Source organism: Musa acuminata, chromosome BXJ3-6 (assembly GCF_036884655.1).
Source record: "Musa acuminata AAA Group cultivar baxijiao chromosome BXJ3-6, Cavendish_Baxijiao_AAA, whole genome shotgun sequence".
Classification (NCBI taxonomy): Eukaryota; Viridiplantae; Streptophyta; class Magnoliopsida; order Zingiberales; family Musaceae; genus Musa; species Musa acuminata.
Window position 1 is genome coordinate 34,359,293 of NC_088354.1, and position 14,630 is coordinate 34,373,922.

Here is a 14,630-nt window from a genome sequence, read left to right on the forward strand (position 1 = left end):
AGATCCCGCGCCGGTTCACCTAAGGCCTGACGTCACTAGAGCCCGGCAGGGCCCGTCGGATGCCGTGGCTGACGCGGCCACGACGTCAGCCACAGGTTCGGAAGATGCGTGTCTCGGCGTACTTCGACTCACACCACACGAAAGAAAAGCAAGAGTCGATGAACAAGGGCCAGAGACGGCGAAGAAGAATACGAAGAAAGCTTCTTACGGCTATCAGTGACGTGAGAAGACGCTTCTCATGACGTCAACCGGGCGCCCATCTTTCCTATATAACCTTCCGTCCCCAGTCCTCTCCCTGTACTCTCTCTCTCTCTCTCTCAGTTTCTCCTTGTATATCGAAAATGACGACCAGACCAAACGAGAGAAAGGGAGGAAACAACCAAATAACGCCGGACGCCGTTCCGTACGGATCCACAGGATCGTGCGCGGCCGTGAAACTTCGCACTCCGCCGGCAGTGGACGGCCCATACACGTCTCCCACTACTACGTCGTCGTCCTCCTCCTCCTCCTCCTCCTCCTCCTCGGCCTCTTCTTCCAGCGGCGTGGAGGGTAGGGGGATGCGGCGGATGGTGGCGGAGAACCCGGTGGTGGTCGTGGGGCGGAGGGGTTGCTGCATGTGCCACGTGGCGAGGCGGCTGCTGCAGGGGCTGGGAGTCAACCCCGCTCTGTGCGAGCTGGGCGAGGAGGCGGCGGAGTTCGAGGTTGCCGGCGGAGATCTCCGGCGGCCAGATATGCTCCCGGTGGTGTTCGTGGGGGGCAGGCTGCTGGGTGGGATCGATCGCCTCGTCGCCGTCCACATCACCGGCGAGCTCGTGCCCATCCTGAAGGATGCCGGCGCTCTCTGGCTCTGATCCTTTTTCTTTTTCTGCTTAGCATATAAATTAGGAGATATGGTTCGAAAGGGTGATTGATTTGCTGTCAACCGTTTGATTTTGCATCAATCGTCGCAAAACTTATCCTTTGCAAAATCATGAAAACGGTAAAACAAAAACAAGAAATTTGTCTTTGCACATGCAAATTAAAAATGGTGTTTTTCTGTTTTTTCACTGCACACGTGGCAGCTGGCGATCGATCGATCGTTCACCTGCGGCTCACCGTTGTCGTGCCGGAAGTAGGTGCGTCAATCAGGTTGGGCTTCAGCACGTGCGCGTGCATGTGCCATCCTCCGGGTTGTACGTCATTGCTTGCATATAAAAGCAACAGTCACCGGCCACCGTCTTCTGTTTAGACCAGCGCCACGTGGTGGCCGTCCGTGTTCCATGCGGGACGAACGTCACTGCATGCGCATCAACGCATCGGTGTGTCACATTCCAAGGGCTCCATCTCATCCTTGAAACCACGTGGTTTTCTCACTCGATGTGTTCCATCGTCGAAAGATGATAGGTGAGTCGGAGGCAAAAGGGGAGCCCACGTCAAACGGAAAACACGTGACGAAACACTGTGGCTTTGGCACCAAAAAGCCGTTGACGGTAGACTTCGGCGCCGGCGACAGGCCTAGCGACGACTTCTGAGTCAACCCGGGAGGAGGTGTTATCCTACGGTGTAAACGTAGAAGACCAATTCCCGCATGGCCTCACTGGCGGCGGCCGCATTCCCGTCAACTCTGTCTTAGGGCGACGAGATATCCATCGCAATCGACTCGGTTTGCGAATGAGACCGATATCTTTGAGACTTGGTGCGCACAAGGCGTCATCGAGAGAGCATCGATCTATGAGCTTGTCAAAGTCGTCAAACTCCGTGTTCTTGACGTGCATTCTCGTTGGCTGGCGCTGATGACTCGTAGAACTGGAACTCTACAGGCTTGTTAGGCCTTTCGTGGGCTAATTCCTGGCCAACACGACACGGTTTAATTTGCATCCATTTTTCATTATTTCCTATCGGCAAAATTGATGTTTACTCTCGAATATTTATTGGAGATTAATGTATTTTTGAAAGTATCAAGAATAACTCAGAATAATAATAATTCCTAAATTATCTTGGAAATGGATGTTAAGGTTTCATGGATTCAATTAATCTTTGATCAAACAACTCGTTAAACTTGTTGGGCTGGCAGCTCACAAATTCAGTCCATAGTGGGCTTGGGCAGCCCACAGCTCACCCCCTCTTAACCTAATCTTAATTAACATTAGGGGGTGTGGTGGCTGCGTTTCAAAGGCAGAAAAATGCATAAATAAGGCAGCAACGTGGGAGAAGGAAACAGTTATGGGATTCCAAAGAAAATGAGGAAAACAAGACAGAAAAGGAAGAGAAATAAATGGAAGAAGATAAGGACAACGCAGTGTTCTCATCTCAAGTTAGATCAAATCTACAATAGACTCTTGCTGTGATTACTTTGGGAGGTTTTAAGTATTGTAGACAGTGATCATTGTATCCCAGTTATTCTTTTGTGATTGTTGCTAGGGTTTAGGGCAAGAGATTGTATATATTCATTATTCTCATAGTGGATTATCTCTAGTTTACCTCATGGTTTTTACCCTTCACATTGAAGGGGTTTTCCACGTATATCTTGGTATTATATTTGATTATGATTTCATTTAATTTCACTACGTATTATGGTCTTCTAATATTTATTTATATATATAAATTATTCCTATTTATATCTCGATCAAAACTCAGCTCGAGGAGATGAGCAGCATGTTAGGATTATAGTGATTGCTATTATTATATAAGGTTATTTATATTTGCCCTCGTTAGGTTTGCCATGTTAACGAGACCGAACTCGTGCATGATGAGTGGGCCATGGCATCGGTCTCCTTGGAGAGCACATCGACAGCAGCAGCAAAAGATTGCCAGGTGTTATTATATGAACAGATGCATGTGGTGGAGGCGCATATATTTATGCTGCATTATAATAATACCGAGATCCATGCATGATTGTGCCCATCTACGCATTATACAGAACTACTGAGCCATCGCTTTGTTATTACTGCTGTTAGGTTGGAATTTATTGCGAATAATAGATGAGAATAAAAGGCAATCCTTAACACAAAATAAAGAATAATAAGAATGGAATTATGCGTATCATAAAAAGATTGTTTCTTTATGATTTTTATGAATGTGATTCGAATGACAATAATATGAATAAGACTGTGTTTGTGGATGCAAACCCCTGTTGCTTGCACTACTCTTCTGTTCCAAGGTGTTGTTGAGTGCAGGATCAAGGCAGTACCATTTAGGAGTATAATACTGCATTAGGATGCTGATCTTTTACTCTTTGGTTCCTCAGCACCTACTGATACAACTCCAAATCAATCCAAAAGAAACATACATACTCTTGGTGACGAAGTCTCTCTCTCTCTCTCTCTCTCTCTACAGCTCCTAAGACAAAGATATGAGGAGGCAGTGAACCCTGACCTAAAAGGGCAGTTGATTCGGGCTTGGGAAAGGAACCTATTGTCGGAAAGATGTTGGGAGGTAGTGCTTGAGGCTTTGGACGAGGTGAGAATATTCTGGGAGCCACTGCAGTCCACAAGCTAAGCTCCAAGAAGCTCCCATTACAATAAAAGCAGCTCCTTTTGCAAAGCCTGACGTGCACACCACGCATCATTACGGTATCATTGAGCCTCTCTCGGAGAAGTCAGCTCACAGGCCGACGACCTGCTCAAGCCCAAGTCATGGGGGGAACAACCCCCTGTTTCTTTTGAGGAGGATGAATAGCTGCGTGATGACTGTCTTATGATCCGGTGTTTGGATGAAATGGTGGAAGAGTTTCTTCGGTCTTGCATTTACAGATCAATGGCTCCTCGAACTACGAGACAGCTACGACAAGGCGAGCAATATTAGATGTGTGCTTCCAGGTCAGGAAGGCTTCCATGTGTGAATAAGATAATACCGAGTCCGGAGGAGAGAAAACTGTGACCACAGCGAGGGTGAAGCATACCAATCACGGATCGAGTGAAGAACACACAGGTTTTTGTTAGCTGATATAGCGTTCGTCTCTTTGTCTCATTAGGCGTCGTGTACCTCTGACCACCGTAATCTTCTCGTTGGAGGCACCTGAAATGTTGACCCACTGGAACTTTCAAACGAGTAGGAAAGACACCTAATTGATCACAGTCATTTTCTTAGATATATACCATTCATTTCTTTGGTAACCGGAGGAGATAACACAGTCATCATGCAAGTCAAAAGAATGAGATAAGAACTCAGTACATGATAATTAATTGGACCTGATCTACCTAATACCTTGGGTAGGCTTTTTGAATGGGAGTAGGCACAAGGCAATGCCCAGCTTGCGCTCAAGTTGACAGGATGAGTGCTTGCATCTTGACATGTGTTGATCACCTGGGTTGCAGCAAAAGAAGATTAACTTAGTATGGGATGGTGACTCCTAACAGGAAAGGCACCAAGCCACAGCTTTTGCCCCTCCTTCCTTTCTCTTTCCTCGGGTTCACCCGTCACTCTCCGTCCACCTTTCACCACCATTCCTATAAGAAAATGATTCTCTCCGTTTCATAAGCACCCCTCAGGCGAAGCAAAGAAGTTCTCTAATCTTTGGATCGAGTGAGAAGGAAGAAGAGAGTGATGGCAGGAGAAGCAGTCTCAGCCTCCTCAATCCAGAATCCGAGTTCCAATCCTCCTCCTGTGAACAAGAAGAAGAGAAGCCTACCCGGAACGCCAGGCAATTAATGATAGGATATGTCTTCTTCTCTACTTTGTTTTTGTTCTGATAATGCTAATTATGAAGTGAATTGCACGCAGCAGATCCTGAAGCGGAAGTGATCGCTTTGTCTCCGAAGACTCTCATGGCCACCAACCGGTTCGTGTGCGAGATATGCGGCAAAGGTTTCCAGAGGGATCAAAACCTGCAGCTCCACCGCCGCGGCCATAACCTCCCGTGGAAGCTGAGGCAGAGGACGAGCAAGGAGCCTAGGAAGAGGGTGTACGTGTGCCCGGAGAAGACCTGCGTGCACCACCACCCATCGAGGGCGCTCGGCGACCTCACCGGCATCAAGAAGCACTTCTGTCGCAAGCATGGCGAGAAGAAGTGGAAGTGCGACAAGTGCTCCAGGTGCTACGCGGTGCAGTCGGATTGGAAAGCCCATTCCAAGACCTGTGGCACCCGGGAATACCGCTGCGATTGTGGAACCATCTTCTCCAGGTACTCTTCCAGCAATCATTCCCTAAAAAATATGAGCTATCGCAGCATCCAAGGATACGATCGATCCTTTCATATCTCCTTCTTGTTCTTGCTACTATTTATGGATGTATGTATGCTATAACCTAACACTCACTAATTTTGAAGCAAGCTTGTGACACTAATCAACATAAATGGTGCATGTACTCAGCAAATTCAAGCCCACACCTCACGATCGTTGCCTGGCTTTGCTGCTGCTGCAGCTTTCATATCGTTGTATGTTCTTTGATGAACAGGAGGGACAGCTTCATAACCCACAGGGCCTTCTGCGACGCCTTAGCGGAAGAGACGGCACGAGTTGCAGCCTCACACATGAGCAGCAGCGTGACTTCCATCCACAACGGCAACTTGAACTTTGCTGACGGATTGATGAGATCAAACGTGGTGCAGAACTTCCCTTCCTTTCTGAAGCCTCCGGTGGTTGAGGGTGAAATGGTTGATGAGGCACGATCTGGGCTCTCTCTCTTGATGGGCCAAGCACCTCCTCTAGAGACCTTAACTAAAGCCGATGATCCCTTCGCATCCCAGTTAAGCTGGATCTATCAAAACAAGCTGGTTCCTTGGGGCTCAGATGAGCTAATTAGCAGCATCACACTTCCGATGAGCGGCATGAAGGAAACTGAAGACCCATACTCCCTTCTCCTAAGTGCTCCATATCACTACAGCACCCAGCATCACCACCACCTAGTGCCGCCGGCGCCGGACACGTCTGTAACTGCGTTATTGCAGAGAGCCGCACAGATTGGTGTAACAGCATCCCGTCCAACATCAGAGGCGAAGAGCCCTGACAGTAACATCCGAAACCTCAACACGAACCGTTCATACTCAGCTACTCATCCAGGAAACGCCATGGAGAACGCTGCTGATCCACTCAGGATGATGTACTCCACGAGACATCATGCGGCGCAGAAGGACGAAGGACCAGAAGGAGAAACAAGAGACTTCTTAGGTGTTGATGCACCAACCATTCGTGCATCATCATTGAGTGGGTTGATACGAATTAGAAATTGACACAACTTATCCTGTTCTCCACCGAATCATCAATCAAGAACGAAAACGCAGTCGTGGAGGCAGCTAAAAGTTCCATGAAAATGTGATTCGTTTGCATATTCTTGCAGCGAAAACTGGAAAGGAGGAGGGAGAGAATGATGGGGTGGGCACCTTTTGATCTCTGTGATTGCTTTTTCTTCTGGTTTGCCTCCTCAAAGTAAAAGCATTGATGAGCAATACTTTCTATCTTCAAAACTGGGTGGCTACTAGTCGTCATGCAGCTTTAGAAGACCTGTAGAATATGCTACTGATTAGACGAGGAGTTCTTCGTGACATGATTTAAGCTTTCTCAAGATGGACGATGAAGTAAAGTAACAAAGTTCTTACAGATGATAGAGCACAGATTAAGGTTATTCTGAGGTGTAAATGATGTGTTTGTTCATCATGACAATCTAAAAGAAGTGCAGCTCTTTTATTCTGCTTTAGCATTTGGACTAACAACAGGACTTTTTACCGTGCATGCATGACATGTCACGCGTTCCATTGTTTTGCATTGTATTTAGACTTTTATCTTCTCTCTGTCAGGATATACACACTATGACCTAAGCATAGCGAGGATTTGAGGTAATTGCCATAAAAGGCTACTGAGAGTGTGAAAATTAAATGAACCCAAAATATATGAAATAATATTTTAAATAAATATATGAAATATTATATTTATTCTGAGGTAATATAATATTTTTAATAAATATTATATTTAAAAATATATGAAATCTTTTATGCATTTAACACGTGCTTTCGAACATGCATAAATATCAAATACTTTCTTCAAGTTTATAAATTTTATAAAATATCAGTTTCATATGCATTTCAAATAGCTTGCTAATAATATTTTTCAAATGTAAAATTAATTTAAATAAATATAACTAATGTCAGCATAAACATTGTAGTTCATAAATAAATAAAAACTATAGTCAAGAGTTCATAATCATAAATATAGCTAAGGTGTATATGTTTAAACAAAAGTCATAGCAGTATCAATGGTTACAGTCATATTATATCTTCATGATAAGATTCAAAATCATATTCAACTCCCATATTATATATAACATATATCTCCTTGTACCGGGATAAAAAAAACTAATTTCTAAATAAATATCAATTTATAACATATTAATTATTTTTTTGCCAACTTCCATATTATGAAAATAACATATCAATTATTTTTTTTTTTTATCAAACTAAGGTTTTCAAGATATCTAGTTTTGCATTTCATTTCAATACCGATGCAATCATATCATTTAAAATTAATAATAATCAGATTTTTTTAATTATTTTTAAATATAATATTGGACATATATTTTCATATAAATTTTGATAAGATAACTTAACAATTTTACAAAATGAATAAATAATAATTAAAATCATATGCTTTTCCTAATAATTCAAATCAAATAATAATAAACTAGTATTTTATGTTAAAAAGAAAAATTATGAATAAAAATTAAATGCTTCATGGGATACAAATCTAAGTTGTGATATTCAAAAATAAAGATAATAAGTGTTAGGATCAAGAGAGGCACCAAGAGGTGTGGTGAATTAGTGCAGCGAAAAATTCTTAGATTTTCGTATAAATTATTTCATACGTTCGATGAAAACTAAATCGGAAGATAGCAAGTTAAAACGTATGAGAGCGTAAGCAAGATGAGGATGAGAAACAATTTGCTCTGAAATGATTTACAGTTAAAATAAATCCACTTATGAAAAGTAAACCATAATTTAGAGTGGTTCGGTCAACGTGACCTACATCCACTTTCGGATTCCTCCTTCGACGAGGTCTCTAACATCTACTAAAGACCTTCCTTCAATAAGTGAAGACCAACCACATTTTATAGCGCTTTCTCCTTTTCACGGGTTTAGGAGAGAACCCTTACAAGTCTCACACCTTTCTTGAATGATCTCAAAACTTAGAAAGTGAGGAGGAGAACTCTAGCATTTTCTTACAACACTTTTACACCCCAAAAATTCAAGAATATCTCAATGCTTTCATGCCCTTTCAAGCAAAAAAGGGCGAAGTTTTTATAGGCCTCGATAGCTTCAAAAATGGAGTCAAAAAGTGTATAATCCTGGATTTCCAGGATCGTGCCGGTACCATCCCCCGACACATGACACTGGGTGGTACCACCGCTTGACAGAGCTCAGAGACCAAGAGCTCTGGCGGTACCACCGCCTGACAGTAATAACTACCGGTGGTACCATCGCTCAGACCACCTGGGAGATTGGGTCTTTTGGGTGGTGCTACCGTCGGCCATGTTTTCAAGGGCTGATTAGGCTATTCGATCTGGCCCAAATCGATCATGTGAAGTGACACGGGAGTGTCTAATTTACTACAATCTGATTATATGAGCCTTGATTATGATCTAGTATCTTTTTCAGTCAATAATGATGCCTCATAATCTTTATCTCAGCACACAAAAAAAATGACAGCTCATCAGCATATTCTCTGCACAAAGTTAAAGCTGTTTCAAGGTGCTTTTCTTCAAGACAAAGGAATGCATTAAAGGAGTTGGTTGGCAGCTGTGAACATTTCTTCATTACCAATGAGGGCATTAAAATAGTTGGTTAGAAGCTGTAAACACTTAATTTCGAAATTCCCTATGCATGAAGGGTTGTTTCATGCACTAGTATTTATTTTGGTGTTTAGGACTTAGAAAGGACTTTTAGAAAACTGAGGATATTGGCAGAAGCTCTCTTGGAGTGCTCTTTTGAACTCTGTATCTCTTGGATGCGTCCTTGAGTGGTGAGTCTTTCGCTTTCAGTTCTGTATCCTTGTTTATTATCATTAGGGTGGTGATCTTCTGTATCCCTTTTGATTTTTAAACTTGGTGGTGAGCTATATATCGTTTTATCGAAGTTTCTTCAAAAGTGCGTTCCTTGCCTTTTGTGACATTTTCTATCTGAACAACTGTTATATCGGTTTTCTATCGACATCCATTCTACATTTTTACCCTCCCCGGTATCAGTTTGGTATCAGAGCTAAAGGCTAGAGATCATGGCAAGGCGGAATGGAAAAGATGTAGTTGGTGAAGGTAGCGATCACGAAGATGACGCTGAGTCGTTGAGGCTGCAGCTACGAAAATTGCTGCATAGCCTACAAGAAAAAAATGAGATAATCGATGAACTTCAGAGTAGACATAACAAATATGAAAATGAAGCTCGAGAGTTTACTTATGATGATGATACACTTCTTCCAAGGGAGTCGAGAATATGTCGGAGCAGAAATGAAGTCCAAGACGAGTGGCAGAATAAATATAACCCCAGATTTGATATTCCTGAATTTGAAGGCAAAATAAATGTTGATGACTTTATCGATTGGCTTAATACAGTAGAAAGAATTTTTGATTTTCATGAACCACCGGAACAAAAGAAGGTCAAACTTGTGGCACTCAAACTCAGGCGGAATGCATCTTTTTGGTGGGAAAATCTGAAGAAACAAAGAGAACGTGAGGGGAAGAGTAAGATCGTTACATGGGAGAAAATGAAAAGGGAGCTAAAGAGAAAATATTTACTTGATAATTATAGACAAGAGATCTTTCTCAAAATACATGATTTCAAGCAAAAAGATCTTAGTGTGGAGGAGTACACTGCAGAATTTGATAATTTGATGTTAAAAGGAGAGCTTGTGGAACCGGAAGAGCAAACAATTGCAAGATACTTAGGAGGTCTGAAGTATGAGATTGCTAAAGTTGTTCAGCTACAGCCATATTGGTCTTTAAATGATGTGAGCAAGCTGGCATTAAAAGTTGAAAAGCAACAGAAGTTTGAAAAGAGTTTTCGGTATGGCTCAAAAGAAGGCTACACAAAAGGAGGAAGTTCCAAGCCTACTGTCCAAAGCAAGGTGATATCGAAGGTGCAAGAAAAGGGTGAAGAGTCTTTTGGCAACAAAAAAACACCTAATTCTTCTACCCCAAGTGGTCGAAAATGCTTCAAATGTCATGGTTTTGGGCATATTGCTTCGGATTGTCCAAATAGGAGGATTGTAACTTTGGTTGAAGATCATAGTGATGGAGGCGAAGATGAAGCTGACAACGAACCAAAATACGATGATGATGAGGAAGAGATTACTTATGCTGATCATGGTTTGTCTATTGTATTGCAACGTAGTTTACAAGTGTCATATGTGGCCGACGATGAAAGTTGGGTGAGAAAAAATGTGTTTCACACTAAATGCACTTCTCTTGGCAAGGTGTGCTTGGTGATCATCGACAGTGGCAGTTTTGAGAACGTGGTTTCTTTGGAGATGGTGCAGAAGCTGAAGTTGAATACGATCCCTCATACACATCCATACCAATTATGTTGGTTGCAAAAAGGAAATGACATCAAGGTAACTAAAAGATGTTTAGTTTCATTTTCTATTGGCAAGTATTATAAAGATAAAGTGTGGTGTGATGTTGCCCCTATGGATGCTTGTCATTTACTATTGGGAAGACCTTGGCATTATGATAGAAGAGTATTGTATGATGGTTATAAACATACTTATTCTTTTAAAGTGAATGAAAAGAAGATTATCTTAGCTCCATTACAACCTTCCGAAATCAGTGCGCCAAAGAAGGAAGTTAGTGCTTTTATTTCTTATAGAGAATGCAGATATGAATTGGACAAGGGCGGTCATATTTTGGCCCTAATGGTAGTAGAGGAGAACGAACAACATAAGGAGATACCGAAAATCATGCAACCAATCCTAGAAGAATTTCAAGATGTTATACCGGAAGAGATTCCACATGGCCTTCCACCTTTGAGAGACATTCAACATCACATTGATCTTATTCCGGGGGCTGTTCTACCTAATAAGGCTGCGTACAGAATGAGTCCTAAAGAACATGAAGAACTTCAAAGGCAAGTTGATGAATTAGTGAAAATTGGGTTAATTCGGGAGAGCATGAGTCCTTGTGCAGTTCCAGCTTTGTTGGTGCCTAAGAAAGATGGTTCTTGGAGAATGTGCGTGGACAGTCGCACCATCAACAAAATCACAGTGGACTATCGCTTTCCTATTCCAAGGTTAGATGATTTACTTGATCAATTGTGTGGTGCTTATATTTTCTCTAAAATTGATTTGAGGAGTGGCTATCACCAAATAAGAATGAGGCCCGGAGATGAATGGAAAACAGCGTTTAAAACTAGAGAAGGCTTATATGAATGGTTGGTTATGTCATTTGGACTATCTAATGCTCCTAGCACATTCATGAGATTTATGAATCACATACTTAAGCCATGCATTGGAATATTTGTTGTTGTTTATTTTGACGATATATTGGTGTACAGCAAGAGTGAAGAGGAGCATATGAGTCATCTGAAAGAAATCTTTCTTATTTTGAGGCAGCAAAAACTTTATGCTAATCTAAACAAATGTGATTTCTTTACTTCTAGTGTGGTGTTTTTTGGGGTATGTTGTTTCAAAAGATGGAATCATGATGGATCAAAGTAAGGTTGAAGCTATTCTCAATTGGCCAACACCTGCTTCATTACATGATGTGAGGAGTTTCCATGGCTTAACATCTTTTTATAGAAGATTCATTAAGAGTTTAAGCTCTATTGTCGCTCCAATCACCGAATGTCTGAAATGTGACAAATTCAAATGGACTAGTGAGGCTAACGATGCTTTTGAGCTTTTGAAAAGAAAGGTTACTGAGGCTCCTATCTTAGTTCTACCAAATTTTGATAATGTGTTTGAAGTTGAATGTGATGCATCTAATGTGGGAATTGGTGCTGTTTTGAGTCAAGACGGAAGGCCCATTGCATTTTTTAGTGAAAAGCTGAATGATACAAGAAAGATATACTCTACTTATGATAAGGAGTTTTATGCGATTTATCGAGCTTTGTCTCATTGGAGTCAATATCTTCTCGCCAAGCCATTTGTTCTATATTCTGATCACGAGGCATTAAAGTTCATTAATCATCAGCACAAGCTAAACAAGAGGCATGCAGCTTGGGTGGAGTTCTTACAATCTTACAACTTTACAATCAAGCACAAATCTGGTGTTCAAAATGTAGTTGCTGATGCATTGAGCAGAAAGCATTCTTTATTATCAACAATGGAAGTCAAAGTGGTTGGATTTGAAACATTCAAAGATCTATATGAGAATGATGTGGATTTTGGCTCGATATGGCAGAATTGTAAATCAGGTTCCTTTCAATAATTTTTTATCTTTAATGGTTTTCTTTTTCGAGCTAATGCGTTGTGTGTTCCATCTTGTTCTTTGAGACAAGTAATTCTAGCTGAAGCTCATGGTGGTGTTTTGGGAGGACATTTCGGTAGGGATAATACTCTAGCTCTTGTTCAATCAAATTTCTACTGGCCTAAAATGTTCAGAGATGTGGATAGACATGTGAAGCAATGTCGAATGTGTCATTTGGCAAAAACAAGAAGTCAAAATTCTGGTTTGTACACTCCCTTGCCAGTGCCAAATGCTCCATGGGAGGATGTGAGTCTTGATTTCATTTTGGGACTGCCAAGAACTCAAAGGAACAAGGATTCTATCATGGTTGTTGTTGACAGATTTTCAAAAATGTCTCACTTTGTTCCATGCAATAAATCAAATGATGCATCTCATATTGCTGATTTATATTTTAAGGAGATTGTTAAATTGCATGGTATTCCAAGAACTATGGTGTCTGATCGAGATTCAAAATTTATTAGTCGTTTTTGGAGAACTCTTTGGAGGAAGCTGGGTACTTCTTTGAATTTCAGCAGCTCGCATCATCCACAAACCGATGGGCAAACTGAGGTAACAAACCGAAGCTTGGGAAATTTGCTTAGAAGCTATGTTGGCAAGAATATTAAGCAATGAGATGTCATTCTTCCATAAATTGAGTTTGCTTACAATCGTTCTATGCATCATAGTATTGGTAAGAGTCCTTTTGAGGTAGTTTATGGTGCTAATCCTGCTGGTCCTTTGGACTTAATCCCTCACTCTATAACAAAGCAATTTAGTGGAGTTGCTGATGAAAGAGCTAAGCAGATAAAGAAGCTGCATGAGGGTGTGAAAGCAACCATTGAGAAGCAAAATGAGAGGTACATGCATGCTGCCAACAAACACAGAAAACATGTGGAGTTTAATACAGGTGATTTGGTCTGGATTCATCTAAGGAAGGAGAGGTTTCCACCGGGCAAATTTGGAAAATTGAAACCAAAGGCTGATGGTCCATTCAAGGTGCTTAAGAGAATTGGCAGAAATGCTTATGAGATAGAGCTACCTGAAGATTATGGAGTATCCCCAACATTTAATGTGGCTGATTTGAGTCCTTTTTATAATCATGTTGATGAATCAAACGAAGACTTGAGGACAAGTCTCATTCAACCGGGGGAGATTAACACGGGAGTGTCTAATTTACTACAATATGATTATATGAGCCTTGATTATGATCTAGTATCTTTTTCAGTCAATAATGATGCCTCATAATCTTTATCTCAGCACACAAAAAAAATGACAGCTCATCAGTATATTCTCTGCACAAAGTTAAAGCTGTTTTAAGGTGCTTTTCTTCAAGACAAAGGAATGCATTAAAGGAGTTGGTTGGCAGCTGTGAACATTTCTTCATTACCAATGAGGGCATTAAAATAGTTGGTTAGAAATTGTAAATACTTAATTTCGAAATTCCCTATGCATGAAGGGTTGTTTCATGCACTAGTATTTATTTTGGTGTTTAGGACTTAGAAAGGACTTTTAGAAAACTGACGATATTGGCAGAAGCTCTCTTGGAGTGCTCTTTTGAACTCTGTATCTCTTGGATGAGTCCTTGAGTGGTGAGTCTTTCACTTTCAGTTCTGTATCCTTGTTTATTATCATTAGGGTGGTGATCTTCTGTATCCCTTTTGATTTTTAAACTTGGTGGTGAGCTATATATCGTTTTGTCGAAGTTTCTTCAAAAGTGCGTTCCTTGCCTTTTGTGACATTTTCTATCTGAACAACTGTTATATCGGTTTTCTATCGACATCCATTCTGCATTTTTACCCTCCCCGGTATCATGAAGGGCCCAGTTGGCCTCTAATTAAGTTAGTGAGATTATCTCCCAATCCTAATTTAATTTACGCTCTGATAATTAAGATATGTTTACTGCACTTTTTATTCCGGTGCATCAATTACTCTTTCGGCGTACTTCCGACGAACATCCGATGAACTCTCAACAATGCTCTAGCAGACTCCTGGTAAGCTCCTGGACTTTACGATGATCTTTTTGGCAAGTTCCGACGAGCTTTTTTGGCAAGCTCTTGGACTTCTTGGTTGGTTCCAACAGCACTTTTGACGAACGTCCGGACTTTCGACGAACTCTCGAACTCTCAACGTGATCTCGATCTTGACTCCGGCACAACATCTACTTTATATTTTACTGCTATCATAGTTAATTCTGCATATTTTTCTCAACATATGGATTAGATCAAACAAATTACAATTGATTTCATAATCAAAATTCAAGATTAAGTACTAAACTATTAAACTCAAGA

At 41.2% G+C, this 14,630-nt stretch overlaps 2 protein-coding genes across 2 annotated transcripts; both read left to right on the forward strand.

The window, feature by feature from the left end:
• Positions 1 to 279: 279 nt before the first annotated feature.
• LOC103989194 (monothiol glutaredoxin-S9-like) lies at positions 280 to 1,046 on the forward strand. The gene has a single exon (XM_009407986.3). It carries the CDS (start codon positions 342 to 344, stop codon positions 849 to 851), a length of 510 nt encoding a protein of 169 aa, XP_009406261.1. The 5' UTR covers positions 280 to 341; the 3' UTR covers positions 852 to 1,046.
• A 3,214-nt stretch (positions 1,047 to 4,260) lies between these two features.
• LOC103989195 (zinc finger protein MAGPIE) lies at positions 4,261 to 6,364 on the forward strand. Its single transcript, XM_009407987.3, has 3 exons — positions 4,261 to 4,621; positions 4,705 to 5,101; positions 5,374 to 6,364. Exons 1-3 carry the CDS (start codon positions 4,525 to 4,527, stop codon positions 6,146 to 6,148), a joined length of 1,269 nt encoding a protein of 422 aa, XP_009406262.2. The 5' UTR covers positions 4,261 to 4,524; the 3' UTR covers positions 6,149 to 6,364.
• The last annotated feature ends 8,266 nt before the right edge of the window (positions 6,365 to 14,630 follow it).

What these genes read in the sequence shown, in the direction of transcription:
- LOC103989194 (XM_009407986.3), top strand. Translation starts at nt 342, where the DNA reads ATGACGACCAGACCAAACGAGAGAAAGGGAGGAAACAACCAAATAACG.
- LOC103989195 (XM_009407987.3), top strand. Translation starts at nt 4,525, where the DNA reads ATGGCAGGAGAAGCAGTCTCAGCCTCCTCAATCCAGAATCCGAGTTCC. An exon ending in AAGCCTACCCGGAACGCCAG is followed by an intron (nt 4,622 to 4,704) that starts GCAATTAATGAT and finishes TGCACGCAGCAG; the next exon opens with ATCCTGAAGCGGAAGTGATC. An exon ending in TGTGGAACCATCTTCTCCAG is followed by an intron (nt 5,102 to 5,373) that starts GTACTCTTCCAG and finishes TTTGATGAACAG; the next exon opens with GAGGGACAGCTTCATAACCC.